Genomic DNA, 27,787 nt, shown 5'->3' on the forward strand with positions numbered 1-27,787 from the left:
TAGATGAGCTGAACTTAATAAAATAATGAGAAGTTTTCCGGGTTTGGATGTACGCATTTGTAAAATAGTTTTACTTGTGGTCAAATTGCTTCATATTTGAGTGTGGATTGAAACACATGCACATGACTCCTCAAAAGTTACACACAAATCATAGCACACATTTATGAAGCTTAGTTTATGCAGGTGGATCATATCATACATATATCCCTTTAAAGACACATTTCTCTCCATAGTTTCCAGCATTTTGGGGAACATTAAGTCATTTCTGTCACCTGTTGCCTTCAAATGCCTGTTTGTGCTAACGCTGTTTCTTCTCAGTTCTCCTAGTTACTTCCCCGTACTTCTATAGAAACCTTGCAAATCTGGACAACTACTTACCTGTTGCTTGCAAAAACATTTATCTCTATTTTCAGTTCTGACACCAATTCTCTGTAAACTGTTACAAGAAGGACTTCTCCGCCAACTCTCTGATAATTGCCAGGTGCCTACACACTACCTCCAATGCATTTGTAAAGCTTAGTTTACGCTTGGGGATTATGTCGTATGAATTTGGAATCCTTTTAAGACATATTTGCCAACAAATTTCCCACGTGTGGGACTAATAAAGGTTATCTTATCTTATTGCAACCAGGATAAGTCCCACCCATGAGCACAGCCAACAACAAGAGAGAGCAGAGAGAAAAAGCAAAGGCAGAGAGACAGACAGAAGCCCAACTGGGTGAAGTCAGCCAGGGAGGACTGAGGGACTATGACAGGGTTGTTACATTTTACATATTAATGATCATGAAACTGAGCTTGTGGCAGGCAGTGGTGCTCGTTTCAGTCATCATGTAGCTGTAGTGTTTACAGCTGAGAATGAAGAAGTCACTTGGATGAGCGATGAAATGTTTCTCTCACTGAATACAGGGCTGTTTTCAGATTCTGGTATGAATGAATATTGGCAACAACAGTCATGAAAACCATCAATCACCCTATAAACTACAATCCTTAAAATAAAAAAGGGACGTAAACTACATGTAAGTCACTAAAATATGAACTTTAGATGAGATTTTTGTTGAATTGGATTAAGCCAGTGGCTGAATGTAATAGACACTAAGTGATGGTAAAAGATCTAAAAATAGTCCAGTGACAATGTAAATAATGACTGAAAACGCCTGTGGAAGCTCTATGAGCTTCCTTTTATTTATACCAAATAAGGTACATGTTGTTTTCACTTCCTTTTCTAGATTTCTACATATGCAGTGAGAACAGCTTTTCCAAGGAGCCATTTATGACCATTAAATACTGGAGATATGTGCATGCCATTTAATAAAGCACTCTGACAGCTTCCAACTATGTCAACACACATTGAACAGTGAGGAGACATGGAAGCTGTGCTTGGCTTGATGGTGATTCTACTGGGAGTGCCTCATGGTGAGCTGATCAAGGGTTTTTTTAAAAATATAAATAATTATTAATAATATGTTATATATAAGCAATGTGTTTTGAAGCAATACCATTTTTTAAAATAAGGGATGTTAAAGCAGCTCTACTAATACATGAAAAAAAAAGAGATTTGCGCTTTTATTTGTTTTAAAAAAAAATCTGGTTATATTCTTTTTGGCAAAATCTACAGTTTGTAACCATTTGAGCAGAGCTTTAGTTTCTTTATAGCCATCTCTCGAATTTTAGTAGCAGTGGCCCTGAATTGGATAAATTGAAGAAAATGGATGAATAGGCATTAGGTTCATTGGTGACACCACTCTACCTGCAGTGTAAATGTGAGCAATAATTGCATAGGTGGAAGGAAATGGATGGATGGATAGTAGCAGTGGTAAGGTAAACATAATAATGAGATATTTAAACATTTAAGACTGTTCTTTGTTTCTGTTTCTTTCTTCTTTTTGTTGTTTCTGTTAAATGTTACTTTGCTCATATAAGCACTTTATGTTATTGTGCCATTTTTGTATCTATTTGTATTTTTTCATGAAAATATTAGCATTTCAACTGACCTACTGAGCTCTCCATAACTATCTGTAGGTGAAAAGAGTGCCAACTCTGCTGTCTGAAAAGTTCTTCTATAGACATGGTATCCATGTTTTAATTTTAATTGCCCAACAAATTTTATGGTGTTCGCTTTGGCCAAAACTGTGGAGAATCTGTTTAACTGTTTTTCTTGGTTATTAACATGATTGCACTCTTGGAAACATTACTGTGGTGATTACTTGCACCTTGGAAAACTACTTCTGCAAAGTATTCTGAGATCATATATTTATGGCAGTAGTACAATGCTCATCATTTTATACACACTCAATCAAAATAATGGATTATTCGATATGCAGTTTGGTATTACGTTTCAATGTGGTAGTTCAGAAATATTTGTAACACGTAAAACTATTTTACAGAAACTAACGAATTACAAATGTTTTTCTTTATTAATGTTTCAAAAGTTCCAGGTGTGGAAACTTACTGTGATGGCAGACAGGATGGAGCTCAGTGTTATGGAGCTTTGGGAGGAACCGTGGACATCCAGCTGATGGACAACACCTCAGAAATATCTAGATACCAAGTGTTAAATAATTCATTAAAAATACTAGATGTGAGAAAGAATAAGGTTATTTCTAATACCATAGAACATAGATCTCTTTTTCCCAGTAATGGAACATTTAGGATCAATAACCTGAGTAGGTCAGACAGTGGTAATTATACCCTTCAAACCTTTGATTCAGATGGAAGATCATCAGGCGAGCGGACTTTACAGTTGTTTATTCAAGGTAAATGCTTCCCTGTTAGGGAATTAAGCCATTAAATGATCTGAATTTAACCTTGATTTGGTCATTTATATATCTCACAAATCTCACATATCTCACATTTTAGATATTTGTGTTTTATGCTTTATACTTGGTTTTCATTAGAGACTACAACGAATGACAAAGATCCTGATTTTTTTTAAATAAAGATCATCTGTGTGTTTCTCTCAGCTCCTGTGTCCTCTGTCCTGCTGCTCTCTGAGTGTCTGTCCCTGGGAGAGAGGAGGGTGTCCTGCTCCTTTGAGGGAGGGGACAGTCCTCAGTACAGCTGGACTCTGGATGGACGCACACTGACAGATGCTGAGCTCCTTTCTGGAAATAATGAGACTAACATCATCACTCTGAAACAGAACGTCTCAGGACGTCTGGTCTGCTCAGTCAGGAACAACGTCAGTAATGTCTCCAAAGAAGAGAGGATATCTACCTGTGGTGAGTGATAGTAGGCGATAATCACAACTTTGACAATTAATGTCACTTTTTATAATGGTCATGAATTATCTCTTTTGCTCATAGGGTTCATTTTTATTAACTGCACCACAGTCAATGGGACAATGATATCGGGGTGGCTGCATAAAGACAGTAACACCCTGTGTGTTGAACCAGCACAGATTTTTAAGGGTAAGGAGAACGGAGCTGCCATAAGTGATGACATATGGTGGATTAGAAATTGAAAACTACCTACATCCACTGGTGTAATTTTCTTATTTATCCCCATTTAATTTTTTCATAAAATCACGTTTTCTGACTCAAACAACAGCTCTTTTTTAACAGGAAATTTGCCACTAATTGGTGTTCTCACGACGCTCATCATTTTCTTACTTGTGGGTATAGCAGTCATCTGTGCTCAGCGGAAAAAGAAAAACAGCAAACCTAAAAAACAAAAAGGTACAAAACTTCATCTTTTTCCTCACTCACAATGCTCAGATTGCTTTTCACTCTTTTTATAAAAATAAAAAATTATTGGAATTTTTTAAATCAAACTTTTTTGATGACTTAGCAAGATATGTCAGTTAAATACGTGGATAGTGTTTAACCAGCTACCTTTATCACAGAAGACAAATCTGTCCTACCATAAAGTCTAAAGCTCGCTGATGAACCCGTTTTAAAAGTCGTATTTTGTGTGAATCATTTTACATTATTTCCGGTCTTTGTGATAAAACTAACCAACTTTTTCTGCTGCAGACATGACAGTGCAATTTTCTTTACTCTTAACAAAAACTGAGCCTTCATTGTAATTAAACCACCCCTCTACTTGCTATTCCTCAGAGGAAGAAGACGACGAGGAAGAAATCTTTGCTGATATCAGGGTTGTGAAACGGCAGGCGAAACAACTGGAGAGAAGAGCTGAGCTAGAGTTTGGCAAAGTCAAGTATTCAAAGCGACCTCGGCAGATGGAACCAACAGGAAATGCTTGTTTGTATGCCAACGTCCATAAAGCCATGTAATTTAATTGGTCAGTGCTTACACACAGACTGCACAGCTGAAAGCTGATGGAGTGAGAAGCTGCTGTCAAGATGTCTAACTGTTTTTCGTTAAATGTGATTTCCCATCAGAAAAATATAATATATACTATCAAAGGTAATGCTTACTGATATAAAGGTTTATTTTACTTTCATTGCACTTCCAATCTCTTGATTTAGTATGTTGCACAAATACTGTGAGTGTTTTCTGCATATATTCTGTGGAAGCTCTCATAGAACATTGTTATTTAGGAGGGTTGATCCAAGATGGCGCCAGTGTGCTTGGCACGCCGTCCTCCTGGGCCCTCTACTGTTTGGAGTATCAGATCTCCTACCACTGTTATGATGACAACATTCAAATCCATTTCCAATTGTCTGATGACCTGCCAGCTTCATTGAATCGTTTGTCTGACTGCCTGAGAGAGTTCACAGAGTGGCTGTCAGCCAATTCTCTCATTTTAAATGAGAAGAAAACTGAGATTATGGTGTTTGATAGTCACACTCCACGAGATCAGCTAGCTGCCCGATTTGGTCCCTTTGCTTGCTTCTTACCGATACTGTAAGTAATCTAGGTGTTTTCCTGGATAGTTCATTTAAACTGGATAAACATGTTTCCTTTGTGGTTAAATCTGGCTTCTTCCAATTGTGCCAAATTTCCAAGGTCTAATACCGTTCAAAGATCTTGAAAAACTTATACATGCCTTTGTGACCTCCAGATTAGATTATTGTAACTCTCTCTACTCTGGACTCCAACTCGCTCACCCCCAACGGTTACAGCTTGTTCAGAATGCTGCGGCTCGTCTTCTAACCGGAACTAGAAAGTTTGCCTCCATTACTCCAGTGCTCTCTGACTTACATTGGCTGCCTATTAAATTTCGTATTGATTTTAAAGTTCTGCTGCTTACTTTCAAATGCCTAAATAACCTTGCGCCTGACTATCTCACCAACCTCCTCAGTCTTTATACTCCCAGCCGTTCTTTACGATCATCTGGTCAGTTACTTCTGGCCCAGCCCAGGCACCGTCTGAAGACTAGGGGTGATCGTGCTATTGCCTCTGTAGCACCAAACCTCTGGAACAGTCTTCCTGCTACCATTCGTGCTTCTGACTCCATTCAATCCTTTAAAGCACCCTTGAAAACTTACCTATTCAACCTGGCTTTTCTGACTTGCTAATTCTCACCGCTCACTAACTGCTGTATCGTTACTCATTTCTCTGGATTATCATGAATTCTCCCTATCCCTACTTACTAATGCCTTTGTTTGTTTCTCTATTTTAACCTTGTTTTAATGACTTACTGTTCAGTGTAATCATTTTACTGTTTATTCCTTACTGTGAAGCACTTTGGTGTACCCCCTGAATTTAAACATGCTATATAAATAAAATTGTATTGTATTGTATTTTTCTCTTTCCATTTGAATTTGACTTGTTTTTGACTTGGTAGAAGTTGGACCAGATCATCCAATTCAATTCAGTTTTATTTATATAGCATCAAATTACAACATGTTGCCTCAAGGAGCTTTATATCATATGGTAAAGAGTACAATAATACTAGAATCCTTAAAATAGAAATAAATAAAGTAAAAAGGCTGAGCTTTCGGATGTTTATAAGACATCCAGATATCAACAATTCACCTTTAGTTGGCAAATGTCCTCATTAAAGACACTGATGTTCAAATAACATAAAGGATCGGTGTGAGTCACTTTTTCATCTAACCATGTTTCAAATTGCTGCAAGTTGGATTTTACTTGGATTTGGCCACTGATATTAGTAAACCGAGGGACACTTTCAGCCTCGGAACAGGGGGATTGTTAATCTGCTGTTCTGCTGTTGTGCACTTTTTATAAGATGGTTGTTATCAAAAAATACATCAGAAATTTGTTTAGCTCGTTTTGAAAGTTGTAACAGTAGTGGTGATTGAGCTGTATGACTTCAGTCTACCATGAGATGGGTGGCCATTTAAAGAAAAAAAACCCTCATTATTAGTCATCATTATCACAATTACCTGGGTTTACGCACGTCTTAGAAAAAGAAGGTTGTTCACAAACTCGTGTTTTTTTTCTCTATTCCTGTCATGACACCAAGCTCAATTTTTCACACCACGCTCCTTTTGTTTGCGCTCCTCTGGTGTTGCCCAGCACTTATACCTTAACGGTTTATGCTTTACTTGTTTTGCATTGGTTTACTCCTGCAACCATTTTTATCCCATTATTTTCCTTAAAATGGTGTACTTGCACATTTTTAACAAGGACCACACTTAATACGTCAATAACTTCAATCTACACTCATTACCCTGTGAAACAGGAAAGGAAACTTCCCATAAAACAGGAAGGGAAAATTCATGCTTCTTCTTTTTGATAAATCTAAAACTTGTGTTTACCTTGGATGTGTGTGTGTTTGTTTCCCCGGTAAAGCAACAGAAGCAGTGCACCAACAATAGAAGGTCGCAGGAAGTGCTGTTTATGATTTCCTGCATAGAAAATATAAAATGGTCACAGGGAGTAATAAAATTGGATGTTTCAAAATAGAAAGCGACCTTTCTACTTTTATTTCAGAGTTCAGTTTTTTTTAATTCTGGCTGAACTCAATTCAATTCACTTCAATAAAATTTTATTAATCCAGGTTCCAAATCCAAGGTTGGCCCTGAAGGAAACTGGGTCTGTGTCAGTATACATGTGTATGTGTGTGTGTGCGTGTGTGTGTGTTCCCTGTTCAGCTAAGAGAAAGTGGCCCTTCACCCAGTTAGGCAAAAGTCAACAATCTTTGGTCGACGCAGGGTGGCCTTAAGGGAGGGGGAAAGAGAGTCACAACAACAGTCTTGTTATCTAAGGGAGAATTTTGTTATTTCTGCCAGCTTTTGCCTTGAGCAACCAGCTGGCGCCAGGGGGGCCGCATGAGTTGAAGATGGTAGTTGTTTTGGTTAGAGTGAACAAACTGCATCCAATTTTACAGTTGGTCTAATGTCCATCACTGGTCACCAGGTCTCTCAATTCCCGTTGCAGAGCCGTGAGCTTCTCCAAGATTTTGCCCATATGCATTCAATAAACAGTCTGAACTGTTTTTTAGTCCATTATAGTCCTTCAATTTGAAGTAAATAAAATGGACCGTATTATTATTTAATTTTCCTTTCCTTTCCTTTCCTTTCCTTTCCTTTTCCTTTAAACAAAGCTCATCAAGGTTTAATGGGACATTCAATAACATTTGATTTGAGGCACCAGTGTATTGGAAAGTAATAAATAAAACAGTAAAAACACAACAAAAATAAAGCAACAACCCTAGAATGGGAAGGAGGCAAATAAAGATCAAAAACCTACAGGTAAAAAAAGTTAGAATTCACGAGGCAAACAGTTAAGGTAAAGCATGAAATCCAAACATGATGAAGAAGATAACCATCAAGTGTTTTCAATTGCATTGCCACATGTATATTAAATCAAGCACCTAGCCATGCAGTCTGCCTTTACAAACATTTCTGAAAGAATGGCTCATTCTACAAAACTCAGTGAAATGATAAAATAATGCAATGAAGAAACCTTTAAGAGCTGGGCTTGCTAGGGAAAGAGAAATGGATTTAAAAAAAAAACAGTATACCAACTTCCCTTCAACAAGATGTAGAGAATCAGGTGAATTAGTCTGCCACTACTGTATACAGCCTACACTGAGGAATTATCACAGGCCAAAAGTAAAAACTCTGCACGTGGAAGAAAAAAAAAGCAACCACAGGACTTTCCTCTTGTTTAAAATAAGAAGTTCTTTTGCTAAACCCACTGTCAAATGTGTATTTGTTTCCTTCTGCACAAATCTGTATTACATCTTATTAGGTCAGTATGCAATGCCATATAAAGCTCTGTGTATGCTTTCTGCATTTGTTTGATTTTATTAATTTGTAACATTTGAGACACATAATTTGGTAAAGGTGTGATCCTTTTAATAGAAATAATGATAGTAGTGTAAAAAGTAGAATGTAAATTAGTTTAATGAGTAAAGGACCTCACGTTGGCCTTTGATACGGCTGACCACCACATTCTGCTTGGAAGGCTGAATATTGGGTCGGTGTATCTGAATCTGCCGTGAAGTGGTTCTCCTCATATTTGTATGAACGATGCTTTTCTGTGGCGGTTTCTAAGCACAGGTCATCTTCCACTTCCCTTACTGATGGTGTGCCACGTGGTTCTGTATTGGGGCCTTTATTGTTCCTAATATATCTACTTCCTCTTCAGCATACTTTGACCCCTTTAAGGACATTTGCTATCACTGCTATGCAAGTGACATTCAGTTATACATTTCTTTTAAGCCCCAAGATGTTTCTAAGCTGCAGATTCTAAATCAGTGCTTAGAATCCAGTAAAGGTTGGATGGCTGACAACTTCCTTCAACTTAATGAAGGAAAAACTAAAGTCCTCGAATGTGCTCCTGACAGATTTGTACCTAAGACAACGAAAGCTCTTGGTCCCCTTTTGACATTTGTGAAATCGTCTATCAGCAACCTAGAGGTAAACTTTTAACTTGGCTCTCACTTTGGATGTTCATGTCAAATTTCTGCTTCGGTTTTGATTTTATCGTCTAAGAAACATTGCTAAATTAAGCCCTATTGTATCTCACACCAAACTTGAGATTGTTACACATGCATTAATTTCATCACGTTTAGACTATATTAATTCAGAGGTGGTCCACACATGGGCCAGCACAAGGCCAGTTGCAGACACACTGGTGGTCCTGTGCTGGCCCATGTGTGGATTACCTCTGGCAAACCAGATCTGGGCCACCAAAGGGCCGTCATTCTTTGCGGTATGTGGGCCATGTGTAAGTTGTGTGCAGCCACGGGCCAGTTGCAGACACACTGCTGGCCCTGTGCTGGCCCAGATGTCAGCCTAATGTGTACCTTAATCAAGCCATGTAATAACAACGTGTGCCGGAACTTGATAGCGCAAAAGAAACATGACGAAACTCTGTTCGGACAGCAAATGGACTAATTTTTATATAGTGCTTTTCTGCTCTCTCGGATTACTCATAGTGCTCTATACAGCACGCCACATTCACCCAATCACACACTTTCTGTAAACTGAGTGCTTCCTAACTACATTCATACACCTTCACACTCTTGACGTGCAGCCTGGAGGAGCCAGGGATCAAACCACTAACCTTCCAATCAGCAGATGACCAGCTCTACCGCCTGAGCTACAGCCACCCGGTGGTAAACATAAGTAAACCGTCACTAGGTTTTGGATAAAGTGTACAGTCACAAACCTGTCAAACCTGCATTTGAAACATTGGCTACCACAGCAGTATAGTATTGTAACATGGCATTCTAACTAAAATAGGAAAATAAATAGCACCATCATTGCCAGACCTGGCCCACATCTGGTTGACACACACTCTGCCATGACACCAGTCAGTCATAAGTGCCAGTTTGATGCCGGATCCGGGGAAGACCTGTTTTCTATCAGCCTTGGCCAGGTAAACCAAACCACAATCGGGCCAGATGTGGCATGCCATCATATAAACAGTGCCATCTACACCAGGCCTGGCCCATATCTGAATGACATACAACTTACCGTGCCAGAAGTCAGCCAGCAGTACCAGCTTGACATCAGATCCGGGCCAGACCTGTCTGCTATGTGGGCTGTTGCTGTGGATTTGATGCTTTAGAGATGACCCTTGCAGACTGGTTGGCTATCCCAAGGTAGGTGGTTTGTAGTGCATAGAGTTATCTATTTAAAGCAACAGTGACTGTTTTGTTTTCACCACGGATAGCCATGTTGATTTATCTGCATGATTTGGTATGATGGACAACTATACCAATGTGGCCATGTATTTCAGCACCAGATACAGCTACACCATGGGTTTTAGTGCTATGGACAGCTAGACCAGTGTGTCTGTGTGTTTCAGTACAGAGGACAGCTAAAGCTATGTGTCTCTCTTTCTGCAGCAGTGTGTGTGTTTTTGTTTCTTTTTTAAAAATTATTAATGCAATCTAGTCTTTAGTCAATCATCTTGCAAAATAGGCTGCATCCTTCAGAGGTTGCATTTGAAGACAGAGTCGGTGTATCTTTTGTGGCCCAACCTATCCCATAATTCATAGCACGGCCCAGCCAATTCTAGTTTCCAACAATGGTGGATGCTACTTAGTTTTAATATTACTGCTTGGTTTATCAAGACATCACATATTTTCAAAAGTGCTCTGACGTTTTGGGAGATGTCTGTTATCCACCAGCTCGAAGCTGACCAGGAGGTTGAGGCCCACTAGAGCTGGGGGGAACACAGCACTCCCGGCACATCTCACAAAAGGTCATCTTCATTTTTTTTCTCCAATGTCCCTTGTGGGGCTCCGTAGTAGAATTTTTTTTCTTTCCACACGATATTATCCAAACTGCTCCTTTTTTACTGTAGGAAATCTATATTGTTTGCAGGCTTCAGGGTTATTCACAGAGGATAAAGGGATTCTGAGGTACTTTAAAGTGGTCACAAAAACCTCCCACCCTCTCAGTGGCTTTCATTTAGTATGTTTCAGTGGGCTGAATATATTATTTGAATATCTGACTGTAGTCTTATGGTAATTTGTTGGCTGATTAAACAGCTATGATGACCAATAAGAGTGAAAACACTTTAGCTAATGTTGAAGCTCTGACATGAGTCATGAAAAAAACTACAACTACAAAACATATCCCACACTCATTTCTCTCCCTGTGAAATACAGCAGCTAGACCTTAATCAAGCAGACACACTATGCAACAAACTGCATACAAACAGTTTGTGCATTTACTGAAGTTTGTGGAGCTGATGTATACATTTACATTTGAAATTACGTGCGACTTAAAAATTGTTACTGCATTTGTAAAAGCTTCTCTTCTGTAGGGCTAGCTAGATGCTGAAGTGCTGCAAACACAACTTATGAACTCCTGCACTTGTTTAAAAAAAAAAGAAGTGACCTAAAATAAATACTCCCCTCAAATGTCAATGAGCCTACTTTGAAAATGTAAGGACTAAGGAGTAGAAGGTACAGATATATGTTAAAATATGTAGAGAGTAAAAGTAAAAGTTCTCAGAAAAAATAAATACTCAAGTCAAGTACAGATACATGAAAATCTAAGGACAGTAACAAAGTATTTTTACTCTGTTACTTTCCACCTCTTATCCACTATATGAGTTACCAGGATGCTAGTAACTAGGTCTGTCAAAAGGATTTCCCTCTGTTTAGTTTCTTTTGTTGCTCAATCTGAAAAAAGGTCTTTTTTCTGTCTTTTTAAAGTGTTTATATAAATTGGTTTTACTGCTATACTTTCCTTTGTACATACATCATGATTTGCACTGTTTCCATTTAAAGTAATAAAAAATGCTCTTCTTTCTCAGTCACCATTTTAGTAAAGAGAGTTGTTACTGGTGGGTGTTTTCTTATATTGTGGGGCCATATAGTGTGAAGTTCTTTGAGGTGGTATATTTTGTGTTTTGGGGCTATATAAATAAATCTGAATAAAATTGAAATGAATTAAAACAGTAAAACTAAAGTCTAAGAAAGGCAAACAAATCTGAAACTAGCCAACAAATCAGTCTGAAGCAGTATTCTTATTCTTTACTAAAAGAGGGCGCTATTATGTACCGTGCAATTATTGGATTATATACTATTATCTATTATATACTGTATTTTATCAGACTTTTTAGGCTTTCAAGATTTGTACTATTACTATACTTTTAATGATAAATATGTAAAATGATCCCTTATCAAGCTTTAAAAATGAAACATATTTTTTTGTGGTGGTACTACATATATTTTATATATATTCTTCTGAAATCTAAGTTTTTACATATGAAATTAATCATAATAGTTATAGTTATTGTTTAATACGCAGACGGGTCTTTTGTAGATTGGCAGAGGTTGAAAATGTATTTTTATTATTATTATTTACACATGTTTAAATACATATTTCTGTAATAGATTATTTCTTTTAAATATGGGAAAATGGATTTCTTAGGCATTAGACAATATCATCAGTCTCAAACCCTCTGTGAATAAATGACACATGTTTTGTTCTCTTCCTTGCAGTTGGTCACAAATGAAACTATTTTCTTAAAGGCTACAAAGGGAAAGAACAGCTTATGTGATTTCCTTTTATCTTCACAGCACATGAAAATATAAATAGAACTAATAAAACCTGACACCAACACTTTCACATATTTTCCTCTGAGGCTGATTCCCCTTAGAGCACACTGCAGTTTGTTCAGAGCAGCACACACACACGTTTGTTTTTGAGGGCAAACCGAACCGTGAGCAGACATGGAAGCTGTAGTTGGACTGTTATTGCTGTTGTGTGGAGTGCCTCGTGGTGAGCAGTTCATTTTTTTCACATGAAGCCCTTTATTAATACTTAATTTTATTATAAATAACACATTTTACAGCTACGGGATCCCGTCAGTTAAATACATTTGACATGATGAGATGCTCAAACATTGAAACAATAAAAATAAGAAAAATTCAGATAGAGATCGGATGAACACAGTGGCAGTTTGTTAAAATAATTTGAACCCTTTAACTGCTTAATTGCAATATTTGATTTGTTTTAACATTTACCTGAATTTAAAGTAAATACGAATGAAAAAATATCTGATTTAATAATATATAAGTAATAATATTGATAATAAAATAGAATGGAAGATCTACCCCTTTTTCAAATATTTATTTAATCTTGGATTTTGGAAAAGCACTTCAGTCAGCTTACTATAATGATCGTAACCTATGTATGTATGTATGTATGTAATGGGTGCTCCAATCTAAACGAATGTTTGCCAAAACAGTTTCATCCATACATTGATTATTAACATTTATGCTTAAAGAAAGACCTGTTATTGATCCCAGTTCCTTTGATTTTTGTATTAATGATCACCCTGCAAATACTGAACGTGTATTTGTTACATGTTCCGTATACATTGCCTGTACATAACTAACTGCTTACCAAAACTTATATCCACGGTGTACTGTTGGTTTTTGCTAGTATTCTTCTATTATTTAGACATCTTACCCATAATTTTAAAGTGTTCTTTATGAAAACAGCTCACTCTAATTGGGAAATAGTGCTGTTAGCTGAACCCTGTGTTTCACTCACTGACCTGTATAATGGATGCTAATCAATGCTTCTTCAGTTAATGTGAATTGGGAAAGACTGAATCCATAAAAACTTCTTTTCAGATAAATATTTGCAAATGGTGCCACAATCCAGGGACTGGTCTCTCAAAATTTGTTGTTGTTTATTTATGTTTATATGCAGATGTAGAAACTTACTGTGATGGCAGACAGGATGGAGCTCAGTGTTATGGAGCTTTGGGAGGAAGTGTGGACATCCAGCTGATGGACAACACCTCAGAAATATCTAGATACCAACTGTTAAAGAATTCATTAAAAATACTAGATGTGAGAAATAATAATGTTATTTCTAATACCATAGCATATAGATCTATTTTTCCCAGTAATGGCACATTTAGGATCAATAACCTGAGCCGGAATGACAGTGGTAATTATACCCTTCAAACCTTTGATTCAGATGGAAAAACATCAGGCGAGTGGACTTTATGTATATTTGTTCAAGGTAAATTTTTAGTTTCTCTGTTGGGAAATGACAACAATTAGTAGGCTGAAACTTAGCATTGTTTTGGTAATCTATATATCTACACTATAATATAAAGAATTATGGAGATTCTGATGTAAAATCTACTGTGTGGTTTTGTTTGTTTCTCTCAGCTCCTGTGTCCTCTGTCCTGCTGCTCTCTGAGTGTCTGTCCCAGGGACAGATGAGGGTGTCCTGCTCCTCTGAGGGAGGGGACAGTCCTCAGTACAGTTGGACTCTGGATGGATGCACACTGACAGATGCTGAGCTCCTTTGTGGAAATAATGAGACTAACAACATCACTCTGAAACAGCACGTCTCTGGACATCTGGTCTGCTCGGTCAGGAACAACGTCAGTAATGTCTTCAAAGAACAGAGGATATGTACCTGTGGTGAGTGAGAACATTATTAATAAAAGTTTTGTTAATAAGTGTATTAAACATCTTTTGTAAATCATCTGTGTATTTGCCCACATGCTTCATTTTCATTACCTGCACCTCAAACAATAAGACACAAACATCTTAATAATCATTCTTAAATCAAACTCCCAGCAGTGATGACTGATGGTACATTAGTAAATATCGACCTTTAAGTTAATTGATGTCATTTTTTCTCTTCATAAAAACGTGTTTGTGGACTTGTTTGTTTTGTGTGTTTTATTGTAGAAGCAGGTATTTTGCCAGTGATCTGTGGTGTTCTCTCAGCTTTGGTAATTTTCCTAACTGTGGCTGCAGCAGTCATCTGTGCGCAGAGGAAGAAACAAAAAAACACACCTACAAAAGGTACAAATCTTCCTTTTTACTCAGTTCATCCAGATTGGACTTTCTTTGCTTTGTTTTTTGCAAATATAAAAGATAAATTTTGGTTTTGCTTTTTTTCAATAAAGAAAAAACAAACAAACAAAAATATTTTAGATAGCAGTTTTTAAATGGATTTTGATAAGAATCAAACAAACCACTGTACACTGTTGCCACTTGTTGGGCTAACACTACTTAGGAAAAAATGTCATGACATGATTAAGTTACAAAAGGGCTCATGAATTTTAATTTGATCTTCTTTGTACTCTGCAGATGAAGAAGATGGACAGCAAATAATGTACGCCGATGTTAGAGTGAAGAAAAAGAAAGAACAGAAGAAAATGGAGAAAAGAGTGGAGGTGGAGGCAGAGGTGGAGTACGGCCAAGTTTTAGTCAAGTCCTCAAGGCGATCTCGGCACACTGAACAAGCAGGAGATGATTGTTTGTATGTCAACATGTAAAAAATCAATTGATTAAAGTGATCAGCATTTTTACACAGACTACACCACTGAAGGTCCACAGAGGGAGGAGGTGGTGTCGAAATACCGAAAGGTCTTTTATTTAATGGAACTTCCTATCAGACAAATCATCAAAGCTCATAATGCATCCACTCTTATGTTCCTGCTATGAACCTCTGATAGAACAAAGTTTATGATTGTAATGGCAGATTCTCTTTTATTTTGAACTCGACGTGACAAAGTGCATTTTGTTTCATGTTATTTGGTTTCATTGCTGCATAACACTTTTTGCTTCATAATTTAAATACAGTTCAGGTCAGATGTCACTATGTAGCACCAAATCATAGCATCTCAAGTAATATCACACAGTAAAACATTAGAGTATATTAAATTTGAGCACTGTCAAACTACCTGTTATAATAATAATAACAACAGCATTTATGATATTTGGTCATCAGTCTGGGATCACAGGGGCAGCACAGGTTCAACATGGTCGTAGTTTATTTGTACTTCCAATACCCCTGGGGCAAGTTTAACACACATATCTGGAGTTTTGTTGTTGTTCAGCGGTGCCAGTGTTTTTAAAATCAGCATCAGTACAAATATCAAGGAAATGTTCAAAGTCAGAACAACATTTATGGAGCCCAGTCCTGTGTCTGTAATCATGTTGCAGATTTTTCTCTGTTCAATTCATATGTTGGATAAACAACCGAAGACACATTTAAGCATAAATGTAGAGACAGTGTCATTATTCTGGAGTTAAAATCTCTTTATGACATTATAAATAAAGCTTTTGTTTTACATTTGCTGAATTTTAATTTACTATATATGAATACACTTTGCTTTTGCACAGACATATATTTATGAATACTGATGACTTTGCAACGGTTGAATGATGCCATTAATTAGTTGTTTCTCATCTCTTTGGAGTTGTTTTCAATTCAATATTTTATCATCATTACTGATATAGATTTTTTTTTAAAATAATTAAACATTTATTGTTTCTTTCTCTGCATTTCTATTCTAGTCACATCATGCCTGGTCTGAGTTCACACATTCTTACCTGAAGATGATCAGTAATAACAAGAAATTGCAATGACAACTGCTTTCAGTTAGTACTGAAATACTGTGAAAGTAGTCACATCCTGCTGAGTCTAAATTTACATGTTTTGATCTGAAACTGGTCAAGAACAGGAAACGTGGTCAGTGGAGCAGGTGCCTGTTTGCATTTGTGTAAAGGAGAGTTTGTCTCAAAGTTGCCTACTTAGTTGACAGAGGCTGAATAAAGAACATGGAAGCTGTGTTTGGACTGTAGGTGATGCTATTAGGAGTCCTTTAATTGCACATCTTCAAGCAACTTAAAGAAGTCCAGACACTTTTCTTTCTAAGCTCCTTAGATTGTTCTTTGTCTCATATAAAGCTCTAATTATATCTGTATCTCTGCATTGACAGAATTAAAAACAGGAGCTTTAATTTTGTTGTTTCCTGTTGTTTTTGTATTTAGAAACCTTTCAGAAAATTGTCCTTTAATGTGTCATTAGTACTGTTTGCCCAGTAAGACTGTTTGGTGTCAGGTTTCCCTCTACTGGTTTACAGAGGTGTTGCATTTGCTTACAAATAAGTTCAGTGAGTGAGTCAGTGAAACTCTTACTTTCTCTTTTCTTTCCTTTAAAAAAACCAACAAAAAAACAAAGAACATGTACGTATTTTTATTAAGATAATGCTTGCAGGGCAAAGCTACACAAAACCTACATGCAAAGCATCACGTTTCTCTAAATCATATAAATAGTATTGGATGCTTTAACCAGGAGAGCAAGTGAGGGGAGCTTCACAACAGGAACATTACAGAGACAAAGCATGACATTTAGACTAGTGTGAAATGGCTCCACAGTGTGGCTGTATTTTGGGGTGAAGGTACAGACGACACAGGTGCTCTAGCCTTTCCCTCTGACTGACTTTATTCACCACCAAACATGAACTGAACACATTGTGGCAAAACCCAGCAAAACCCCTCCTCCCGACCTGGGTGTGAGTGGAGCCCTCTGGTGGGCCATCACAGTATTTACTTTATTTGTATGTGTACTTCTGCTCATATGATCTGAATCTGTCAAGGCTAATGGGAAGAGGCACTCAGGAGATCACTTCAGTGCATTTTATTTACACTGGAGTAATATACATTCAGCCATAACAAAGCAGCATGTGAAACAGTGCTCCAGGGAGGGATCCAGGGAGGAAGGGAATCCACAACTCCAAACAAACAAAACATCTCAAAAACAATGTTTAAATAAGGGCTTAACACTGTGACAAGTGTGGAAGTGATGGTAATACATTTCAATTGAGCTTCACTGCATTTCTTAGAGTGTTTTAGATGATTAGAAGCCTTTATTACCAAAATAGACGGTGAGAAGCAGAGAGAAAGTTTTTAATCAAAATCATATCATTGTATTTTTTAGACTTCCATCCAATAATTTTTAAATACTGTTTATAATAAATATTCTTTCTTATTGAGAAAATACTACTGTTGGCTGAACCCTAACTATGTTTCAGTCACAGACCTGTGTAATGCTCATCTGTATGGCAATAAATACTTGTTTGTATGGTCTAAACTGAGACAGATGGGAGCCACAAAACCACTATTTCTGTTTTAGGTCAGCATTTGCATCTGTTACCACAGTCCTGGTAAAAACTGAACACTCTAAACTGTGACATTTTGTTGTTCGCTTTTTGCCATCTAGCCGTGTTTTTCCTTAATGCAGTGGTTCTTAACCTTGTTGGAGGTACCGAACCCCACCAGTTTCATATGTGCTTTCACTGAACCCCTCTTTAGTGAAAAATAAAATATGATTTTTTTTTTTCCAATTCAAGACATATATATGTTTTTTACTGGTGCACAAAATGAGCCGTGCATGTCACGGCGGAGGCTCTGCTGAACCCCTGAGACCGACTCACCGAACCCCTAGGGTTCGATCGAACCCAGGTTAAGAACCACTGCCTTAATGGCATTGAATTATTCAAAAGATTCAAGGTTTAAAGCTAAAACAAATCTGATCTACAATACAACAGCACAAATGAGGCAGACAGTTCGGAGCCTCGGTGAGGATGGAGGTTTAGCTTTTTTTTTTAGTTTTTTAGGTTCCTTAACCTGCCATTCAAGTGCATAAGGGGCCATTTGCAACATCTTATGAGGGGATTTACCACTCTGAGTCTCACTGCACACTGATTTAGAGACAGTATACTAAATACAAGCAAGTTTAAGTGGTTTAAAGCGTAACAGGAACCATAGCATTACAGCTCTGATTGGTTCCTCCATCATGAGCCTGCTTAGCCTTGTGTGCCTGACCTGGGATCTGATGATCCCTAACCAGGTGGAAAAAAATTCAACTTTTATTGGCAGATCTCCTGTCCTTCAACAGGATGTCCATGACATGTCCTTAACCAGGGCACACATTTTTTAATAGTGCACTTAAAGAAAACCACATCAGATGGTAAGTCCCTCTGTCTAAAAAGGACTGCAGTGATTCGGTCCATTCCAAAATCACAAAGACATCTTTGGACATAAGATCATATTGCCAACAGAGGATACCGAAAAATGATGTGCGAGAGGCTCTATTATCAGCAGTGATTGAGTATGCAAATTTCACAGCTACTTGACTGACAAATTCTTTTGGACTCCTGCACTTCTGTATAGCAGCTAGACTGCGTCATACAGTGATGCCAGTTCCTGACACCTCAGAAACTTGAGCATCATCCTCATTTCCCTAGTAAATATAACAACTACAGCTGTAAGTCTCTTTGTGATATCTACTGAATTCTCACATTTAAAACTCTCAAACAGAATTTTGTGTTCATTTCACAAGTGATTTTGCTTTGAATCACCAGATTAAACCTTCTTTCAAAACTGCATTGTAAATACCTTTAGGATGTTTTAAATATCATAATGTTATTGATGCTGTTATATCAGACAGATTTCTCCTGTCTGAAAGGGAGAGGCAGTACAGGCTTAAGAGAGAAAAAGCCTCAGTAATAATCAAAGGGCTGGAGATTCAGATGAAGAAGAGTGGGTAGGACCCAGAGAACAGTAGAGACATCATTTAGGGACCAGGTGGCAGTGAGTAATTTAATCATTGAGTATGCTTAAACAACATTTTTGAACTTCTTAGGGTAACTCTCCTGTCTGAAAGGGAGGCACAGTACAGGTTAAGGAGAGAAAGGCCTCAGGCTGAGTATCACACCTGGCTGGGAATCCTGGAAGGATGAGTTAAACAATAAGCATGATTGGGATTCACACCTGACAGTGTGAAAGGAGGGATTTGTTAGAAATAACTTTAAGTTTCTTTTTTAAATTAATTGCAATGTATGCTCATAATAGAGTTAATGCACTCCTCATTAGAAGGATACAAGCACCCCACGGTGTGAAGGGTTAACTAACAGGTAAGAAAGTTCAGTGTTTTGGTGAAATTGCTACACGCTTACACAACACAGTTTCAGAAAGGGAGAGGATGATAAACTGTTGTGCCAGTAATGATGATGGCACAACAACAAATAGAAACTATAAGGTGTCAGTTAAAGCTGACATCAGCGTGGAAATTAAACATGTCTGGTAACAAGTGCAGACTTCCTGTGTTGTCTCACACAAGCAGCGCTTTCTACACTTTCCTTGCATATTGTAATCAGCTGTGGAGTATTTTAGATTGAAGCTTGCAGCAGTTCTCATTATAGATCATAGATCATTGTCTATTAAGAGAAATATGTCTCATAAGCATTGTAAATGTGTACGATATGACCCACAAGTGTAAACTAGGCTTTAGAAATGTGTACAATGATTCGTGTGTAACGTTTGAGGACTCACATGTGCGTGCTTCAATCCACACACAAATCTAAAGCAATTTGACCACATGTAGAAATATTTTACAAATGCATACATCCAACCCTGAATAAATACCAGGGGCAGATCTATTTAAAGTACTTTAACTTAATAAATTCTGGGTAATGATTGGTATTTATTCAGGTTTGAGACATATTTCTCTCAATAGTTGCCATAATAGGGAACATTAAGTCATTTCTCTTACCTTGCCTGCAAATGCCTGTTTTGGGTTAACCCAGTTTTTTCTCAGTTCTCTTAGTTACATCCTTTGCACTTCCACAGAAACCTTGCTAATCTAGCTGCCCTTAGACTACCTCCAATGCTCCATTCAGTCCTAACTCAAGTAAGACTGTTAACCACCCACTGGCTTTTTAAAATTAATTACATCGACCTTTCGGACGCCATTTAATCGCTTCATTCCCCTCTAACAGAGCTCCTGTGTGTCAGTCTGCAGTGCCACAGAGTTCCCCCATACACTGCCTTTAATCCAAACAAACATGACAAAATGCACAGTGGACTCCAACACTCATCTGACTATCCATCCATGATCTGACCTCTCCAGCCCAACTGCCTGATCACGTTACGCTCAAAAAGGAGGGTGAGCAAAGCAGTACACATTACTGACTGGTATCCCACCCTAATGGGATTATCAGGTTGTGATGAGTCCCTCACTGAGAGGCTTGATGGGGATAATGTGTTGGAAGCCATCGGTGAAGGAAAAGAATCACCCAGGCTGGAGATCTTGTACATCAAACCTTTGTATAACTATGCACTGGCTTCCTGCAGAAATGATATGGGATTTGGAATACAGCCAGGAAACTAAACACTTGAGTTTAGAACGTCATGCTTTGAGTTTTTGTGTGTTTATGATTTCTTGTGGTTGTGACAAGGTATTTGTTCTAACTCCGTGTTGGTTATGGTCTTCTGTTCATTTATATTCACTGATACCTTTTGGGTTTCTTTGTTTTTTGTTTCTTTAGTTTCGTGCTGAGTTTTGGATTATTTTGGGTTCAGTGGTTCCCTTTTGAGATTCCTTTCTGTTCCTCCAGTCTTTTCTCTGCGGTTGTGTCAGCATGACATCAATTGTAATGACATATACCAAACTTAATTTCCTGTATTGGGATTGTCCTCTTAACTATTCTGTTTACATTTTTTTCAAAGTGAAGAGTATGAAATGTATAAATTGTATATCTCATATCTCAATTCTATATCTTCTATGCTCAATATATTTTCAACTTCTTATTTGGGAAAACAGGACGTTTTGTCAACACGTGTGCATAAACATAGCTCTCACTTCCATTTTTAGGGCAGAGTAAGAGGAAGTATGTAAAATAATAGTCCCGCTATAACATTTGGACAGTTTCATTGCAACCTGCTCAGAGTTGAAGGTTCCAGCTTTGTTTTATAATGCAGGAAGTACTTATGCAGGGTTTGCTTTTCTCATAGATGATTTTTCTCATTTCCAGTAGAGTGCTTATATATATGTTGCTTCCTTAGGCTTTGCTGATTTGTGCATCCATTGCAACATAAGCATATAATGTACATCATATGTTTCTTGATCATGATTCTTCTTCCATCCATGTTCACCATCACTCCTCGTGCTTACTGAGAGTAATCAAAAGTAAGTGAAAAATTGCAAAGCTTGCAGTGTGCAGAGTCTGCAGTGTTTAATTTAAATACATTCAGTGACATTCTGCTATTTACCACTGAAAACTTGTGTTATTACAAATTTATTCTAAACACATTACAAGCCGTTTACAGAGAGAGATTTAAATTTGCATTGTTTTCATTTGTTTTCTTTTCTTTTTTTTGTCTAGAGTACATTGTTTCACAGTTTCATGTTGTGGCAGTGATTTGCATCCATTCAGTATTTACACTTTACACTCTTTCTTTATTGTTTATTTCTCTTTCTTTCAAAAAGCAAACTTATGCAAACCTACAAACATAAAAAGACGTCTCTCCTGCACACTCTGTAAAGACATGAAACAACATAGCTCTCCCCACAGAGACCTCTGGACTATTTTGAATTGCTTCCTGTTTTTTTTTTTCTTAAAATATATATGTTAAGATGAATGCTTGTGAATGTGAATGCTTTATTGACACTTGAAAGTTTTACCCCAGTAAAGAGTATTGCCTAGATTGTCTATAGGTTGCATAGGTAATTCCCCAAAATTACACCAGTTGAGGCAAAAAGATTCATTAACATTTGAGGATATTTCTTGAGATCAGTTCATTACAGCACACAGGCAAAAGCCTGCCTCACTTCTCTCTCTCTCTCTTCTCTGTCACTTCTATTTGTGTGGGCAAGTAGAAGTGAGTCACTTTATTTCCTGCTCTTGTGAAAATACCCTGTCTGTTTCATCTCCGATCTACTGTTTGTTGTCAGTTTGCCTGAGGTTCACAGAGGTTCAGCATTTGTTAATATTTTTCTATATTCTTCATTTTTTAAAGATTAAATCCACAACGTTGATGTATGAAGAGGATGGAACAGTTTCTTATTGTTGTGTTATTAGCAGGAGGAACTCGTGGTAAGATTGTCTTCATATAACAAGCCAAACATTCACATTTGTAGTGTGAATCGTTTCAGCTCATGTTCTTTTGAATGCATCTTTTCCAGCTTTCTTTCCAGTTGATGAGACTACATGTGATCTCAATGCAAACAGATGCCCATGCTCTCCTCATCTTAAAGGAACGGTGTATATCCAGTGTGATGTGATGGCTAATGCTAGTGGCCGTGAAATGAAGTGTTTGAAAGTGCTTCCCAAGGTGAACATAACTGTGTTCAGTCTAAAGAAAGAAAACATAACGATAGACAAGGAATTTAACAACAGACTACAGTTTCTAATCAAGAATGGGACACTCAAGATCACAAACTTGAGGAGGAATGATTCAGGTCAATACAGCATTGAGGTCTTTAATTCAAATGGAGTCCAAGAGAAAAACATTCTTTTCACCCTGGATGTTAAAGACAATGGCAAAGTTGAAGGCAAGTTATATAACTTATTCTTTATTGCATAGTTTTGATGTTATTATAAAGATGAACAGACATGTAAGCATTATGTGGCAGTAGAACTGTTAAACACGGTACACATCACTTGTGCAACAAAATGATAGAAGATGAAATGAAAAAAATAAGCATATGCACAGAGCAGAGATGTACAGTGAACAGAACAGAACAGAACATTTGCTGATATAGTATTAGATATAGATATATTGATATAGTCTATCTATTGATGTTTCCAGTTATTTTTGCCACATGTGGACCGCTACTCATATTCATAAATTAATCATCTTTTCAGTGTCTAACAGAGCTGTGTCCACTATGGTGTGGTATTGTGAGGTTTAGCAAATAATTACAATAAGAACAATAATCTTTACTAACATAGCAGCCTTCTTAACAAGGAGCTCCGCAGAAGATAAGAACACGAGTAAATCAGAAACCATTAAAAAGCAAAGAAGAAACAAAGCTGAAGTTCTCAATAACTGGGTTCACAAAATAGGGTTGGAAAGAATAACAGATGAGAACAATAATAAGTCAGAAACCATTAAAAAGCAAAGCTCATTGAAAAAGACGTACTTGGAGTGTATCAACGTGGATTTCCTGACGCCTGGTTTGGGGTCAGTTAATAAAGTATTCAACCACAATGTCAACTGCGTAATGGTAGCTCAGAAAACCACACGGGCATTATGATTGTTGTATTTTTAACCTAATTCTGCAGCCTCAAAACCAAGTGGCTCGTTTCACATTTCAAACTTCTATGTTGCAAACACATAGACTTAGTTTGTGTTTGAATAAAAGTCTAATCATCTTCACATACAGGCTAATATTTCTTTTTAACTGAACCGAACTGTTACTATTAAGCTGCACATAGCTGTAAAAGACAATGATGGTTTTAGTAAACTCTGTGTAGGGTGGTTCATTTAGCTCTGTATTCACCAGCTCTTTGTTTGCTTCAAGCACTAAAACCACTTGATTCATTTTAGGAAAAGATCCTGGTTTGGGCTAAAATGCATCCACCCACAACTCTGCACCTTAAAACCATAGTATAAGAGCACCCAGTGGGCAGGTATTATGCTCACAGTGTTGGGGAGTAACGGAATACATGTACTCGTATTTAAAATACAAAATATGAGTAACTGTATTCCGTTACAGTTACTGTTTAAAAAGTGGGTATTCAGAATACACTTACTTTGTTGAAATAAATGGATTACACGGCGGTCTTTTCCTGTTTCATATGTTAGGCTATGCTCTCTCTATTTTTGGTAATTCCACGTTGGTGGAAACCCAAACAAAACACGCATTAAGAGTCTCTAATGCCTGTGTCTCAATCTCGCGGCCCATGTCACCTCTACCTACGGCTCGCATAATGACGTGATGAAATATTTTTAAAAATTATTGTTCAAAAATTATTCAATATGAAGGCAATAGGCAGAGTGTTACAGGCATAGCCCTAAAGAATGTAGCCTTATGGGCAGTGTAGCCCAGTTGTAAGTAAGCTGCTAAGACTCGACTGTACACTGTGTTCGTGTTTTTCTCCGAAACAATAGGTTCCATTGGAGCAGCCTTTCGACGCATCTCTCTTTCTCTTGCTGGCAAAGTTGACCCAGACAACAAAGTAAAGCTAGTTTTTTCGGCTACAAGCCCCACACAGAACCCGACGTATTAGCCAGAGGTCCCTTTACTACGGAGGAGCCACGGACCTGTTTTATATACGCCCAGAATAGTTTTCTATACGAGATCACTGCAAAAACTGCAGCCTTACCTAATGTCCACCCTACTGTTACTCATTTTATATTAAGATTTAAAAATCTAGTTGGTATTGGTATGACGAGTAACATTCAGTAATAGTGATAAATCACACAGCAATAGTACATTCATGTAGTTGTAAAAAGCATGATAATATATTAAGTAATCCAAAGTATTCAGAATACGTTACTCTCATTGAGTAACATAAGGGAATGCATTACAAAATACATTTTGGGGCATGTATACTGTAATCTGTAGTGGAATACATTTTAAAAGTAACCTTCACAACACTGTATGCTCAGTGCCCAAGTGCTATGTCAGCTAAGGATGTGTTGCACCTTTCTACTTACTTGCTTGCTTTTCTTTAAATATTGATGCCTCTTTCTGACATCCTTTCAAAATGAATATGCAGTTTAATAAGAAACAGCTTTGAGAAATTAACTCATTACATAATCTGTAAAAGGTCAAAATAAAAAAGATTAGAAGAGCTTTGCTCTGCTCAGTTTCCATTTTGGAAAAATCACTTAATAACGGATTAAAACATTAAAAGGTAATTTTCAAGAGAAAATTTAAAAAAATAGCCTTTTTTTTTAGGTATTTTAAAATGCTTGTAGAAAAGCATGGGCCTAGTGTCACATCATCATTATCATCATGATGTGACAGTAAGTCAACATGCATATCAGCAGAACTCTGAAGCTACAGCAGCTAAATTAAATTCAGTCATTTTTTTTTTCATTTGTGATTTTCCAGTTAGATTTTCCAAATTTTCATTTTGAAAAAGATCAGCACAAGTAAAATAGCGCTGAACCCTTGCTGTGTTTGAGTCATAAACCTGTGTAGTGCTCATCGGCATGCCACTAAATATTTCTTCCAATAGTGTGAAGTGAGACAGACAGTAGGCACAAAACATTGATGTATGTTTTTTTGGTAAACATTTGTAAAAGCTGCCTCAATCCTTCTGGTAGGGACTGAAAACTCCAAACTTTTACAGTTTTGCTTTTCTTTACTTGTTTAAATTTGCAGGTTTGGAAACTTGCTGTGACATTAAACAGCATGGAGCTCAGTGTTATGGATCTTTAGGTGGAAATGTGGACATCCAGCTGATGGACAATACCTCAAAGACATCAAAATACCAATTGATGAAAAATTTATTAAAAATACTAAATGTCAGAAATAATAAAGTTCTTCCTAATGCTGAAGGACAAAGATTTGTCTTTTTTCCCAGTAATGGAACATTTAGGATCCCTAACATGAGCAGGAATGACAGTGGTAATTATACCCTTCAAACCTTTGATTCAGATGGAAGAGCATCAGGCGACTGGACTTTACAGTTGTTTATTCAAGGTAATTCCTTTTATAATGGTTTCCCTGCAGGGAATTAATTAAAATTAATAGAAATTTAATATTGCTTTGTTAAGCTATATAATATATCTCACAAAATTTCAGACATTTTCTGCTTTCGCTGTTTTTCATTAAAGGCCAACTTAAAGACTTAACTCATCTGTGTGTGTTTCTCTCAGCTCCTGTGTCCTCTGTCCTGCTGCTCTCTGAGTGTCTGTCCCAGGGAGAGATGAGAGTTTCCTGCTTTGCTGAGGGAGGGGACAGTCCTCAGTATAGCTGGACTCTGGATGGACGCACACTGACAGATGTTGAGCTCCTTCCTGGAAACAATGAGACTAACATTATTACCCTGAAACAGCACATCTCAGGACATCTGGTCTGCTCAGTCAGGAACAACGTCAGTAATGTCTCCAAAGAGGAGAGAATATCTACCTGCGGTGAGTGAGAACATGATGAAAAAAGATTGAGAATTAGTTTTTGTTGATTATGGGTACTTTCATAAATCCTCAGACTGTTTGAGGTACATTAAATTAAAATGACCAATCAGTAAAACAGTGATATCACATCAATAAATCAAGTGGTCAGCAGTAATTGATTATGGTATATTAGTAAATTAGTGAAAACATGCATTTGTTTACTTGTTTGTTTTTTTCTGTCACTTTATTTCAGAAGCAGGTATTTTGCAAGTGATCGGTGGTGTTCTCTTAGCACTGGTCATTTTATTAGTTGTGGGTATAGGAATCATCTTTAATCAGAGGAAAAAACAAAACTACAAACCTACAAAAGAAAAAGGTACAAAACCTCCTTTTTACCTACTTCACTGAGATTATTATTATAATTTTTTGCTCTTTTCATATTCTTGCCAAGACTATGTTGATGCCGCTGTCATGTAAATTTACAAATGGATAATAAAGTCCGTGTGTTTGTGATTTTTAGTCAGAATCAGAAATGACAGTGAAAATCAGAAGTCAAACTAATGTTTTAATTTGATCTTACTACTCTGCAGACGGAGAGGATGACCGAGTGGAGCTAAGAGCAGCAGTGAAGTTGGAGGCCGAGGTTGAGCTGGAGTTCGAGGTCGAGATTGAGAGCGAGGATGAAGATGAGGGTGAGGGCGAGGGTGAGGCACAGGCAGAGAAAAAGGTGGAAGTGGAGTATGCCCAGGTCAAGTTTCCAAAGCAACCTCGACACACTCAACCAACAGGAAATAATTATTTATATGCAACGGTCCGTAAAATGAGGTGATTTAAATGGTCAGTGTCTTTACACAGACTGCACTACTGAAGGTCCACATCAGGAGGTGACATCAAGACACCTAAAGACACTTTTAATTATCAGGCAAATGCACAAAGCTCAGCTGATTAAAACAGAGCATCAATGCATCCAGTTTTAGGTTCCTTCCATGTTTAATTACAAGCAATATGTGCGTTCTCTGCATTTGCATTCTGTTGAAGCTCTGATAGAATAAAGGTCATGATTGTAGTGGAGAAGCCCCTCTTTTAATTTCAACTTGACTACTTTTTGACCTTGTAAATGTGGAATTCAATCATCCTTCAAATGAAAATAATTAAAGTAAAAAGTGTGGTGAACATTTCTATGAATTTCTGTGCAGCAAAAACTTGAAACAGTGATAAATCATCAATGTAAATAAGGCCCAGCAAAGGCTTTCTTTCTCAGGAGACAAACAGGCTGGGCTCCCCTTTAGACTGCTGGCAAACTTCTATAGAAACGCAACAGAAA

General features: G+C 37.4%; 3 protein-coding genes across 5 annotated transcripts in view; all 3 read left to right on the forward strand.

Annotated features, from left to right (window-relative positions):
* Positions 1-27,529, forward strand: part of LOC102077425 (uncharacterized) — a 139,170-nt gene extending 111,641 nt beyond the window's left edge. Inside the window, exons 1-6 of one of the 2 annotated variants that reach the window (XM_005467702.4) lie at positions 22,275-22,487; positions 22,577-22,945; positions 25,730-26,050; positions 26,227-26,484; positions 26,717-26,839; positions 27,054-27,529. In XM_005467702.4, coding sequence (XP_005467759.2) covers positions 22,433-22,487; positions 22,577-22,945; positions 25,730-26,050; positions 26,227-26,484; positions 26,717-26,839; positions 27,054-27,292 — 1,365 coding nt within the window. In that variant the 5' untranslated portion in view covers positions 22,275-22,432 and the 3' untranslated portion in view covers positions 27,293-27,529. Of the gene's footprint in view, positions 1-22,274; positions 22,488-22,576; positions 22,946-25,729; positions 26,051-26,226; positions 26,485-26,716; positions 26,840-27,053 lie in introns of those variants that run through there. The other variant, XM_025912000.1, reaches the window with a different exon arrangement.
* On the forward strand, positions 1,160-7,833 carry LOC109204802 (hepatocyte cell adhesion molecule-like). The gene is made up of 6 exons (XM_019366658.2): positions 1,160-1,413; positions 2,430-2,753; positions 2,961-3,218; positions 3,303-3,407; positions 3,561-3,674; positions 4,056-7,833. The coding sequence occupies exons 1-6, from the start codon at positions 1,365-1,367 to the stop codon at positions 4,232-4,234; spliced, it is 1,029 nt and encodes a 342-aa protein (XP_019222203.1). The 5' UTR covers positions 1,160-1,364; the 3' UTR covers positions 4,235-7,833.
* Positions 12,459-15,974, forward strand: LOC109202952 (T-cell surface antigen CD2-like). Of its 2 annotated transcripts, XM_025912028.1 has the most exons (5): positions 12,474-12,565; positions 13,505-13,822; positions 13,975-14,232; positions 14,506-14,622; positions 14,911-15,974. In XM_025912028.1, exons 1-5 carry the CDS (start codon positions 12,517-12,519, stop codon positions 15,096-15,098), a joined length of 930 nt encoding a protein of 309 aa, XP_025767813.1. In that variant the 5' UTR covers positions 12,474-12,516; the 3' UTR covers positions 15,099-15,974. The 2 variants fall into 2 exon arrangements, with proteins under 2 accessions (XP_019217487.1, XP_025767813.1); XM_019361942.2 differs by lacking the exon at positions 13,505-13,822 and having other exon boundaries at positions 12,459-12,565.
* Positions 27,530-27,787: the final 258 nt, after the last annotated feature.

Source organism: Oreochromis niloticus, linkage group LG2, assembly GCF_001858045.2.
Source record: "Oreochromis niloticus isolate F11D_XX linkage group LG2, O_niloticus_UMD_NMBU, whole genome shotgun sequence".
NCBI lineage: Eukaryota > Metazoa > Chordata > Actinopteri > Cichliformes > Cichlidae > Oreochromis > Oreochromis niloticus.

Coding starts and splice junctions, on each gene's coding strand:
- LOC109204802 (XM_019366658.2), top strand. CDS start 1,365: ATGGAAGCTGTGCTTGGCTTGATGGTGATTCTACTGGGAGTGCCTCAT. Junction 1,414..2,429: donor TCTACTGGGAGTGCCTCATG/GTGAGCTGATCA, acceptor ATGTTTCAAAAG/TTCCAGGTGTGGAAACTTAC. Junction 3,408..3,560: donor ACCAGCACAGATTTTTAAGG/GTAAGGAGAACG, acceptor CTTTTTTAACAG/GAAATTTGCCACTAATTGGT.
- LOC109202952 (XM_025912028.1), top strand. CDS start 12,517: ATGGAAGCTGTAGTTGGACTGTTATTGCTGTTGTGTGGAGTGCCTCGT. Junction 12,566..13,504: donor GTTGTGTGGAGTGCCTCGTG/GTGAGCAGTTCA, acceptor GTTTATATGCAG/ATGTAGAAACTTACTGTGAT. Junction 14,623..14,910: donor AAAAAACACACCTACAAAAG/GTACAAATCTTC, acceptor TGTACTCTGCAG/ATGAAGAAGATGGACAGCAA.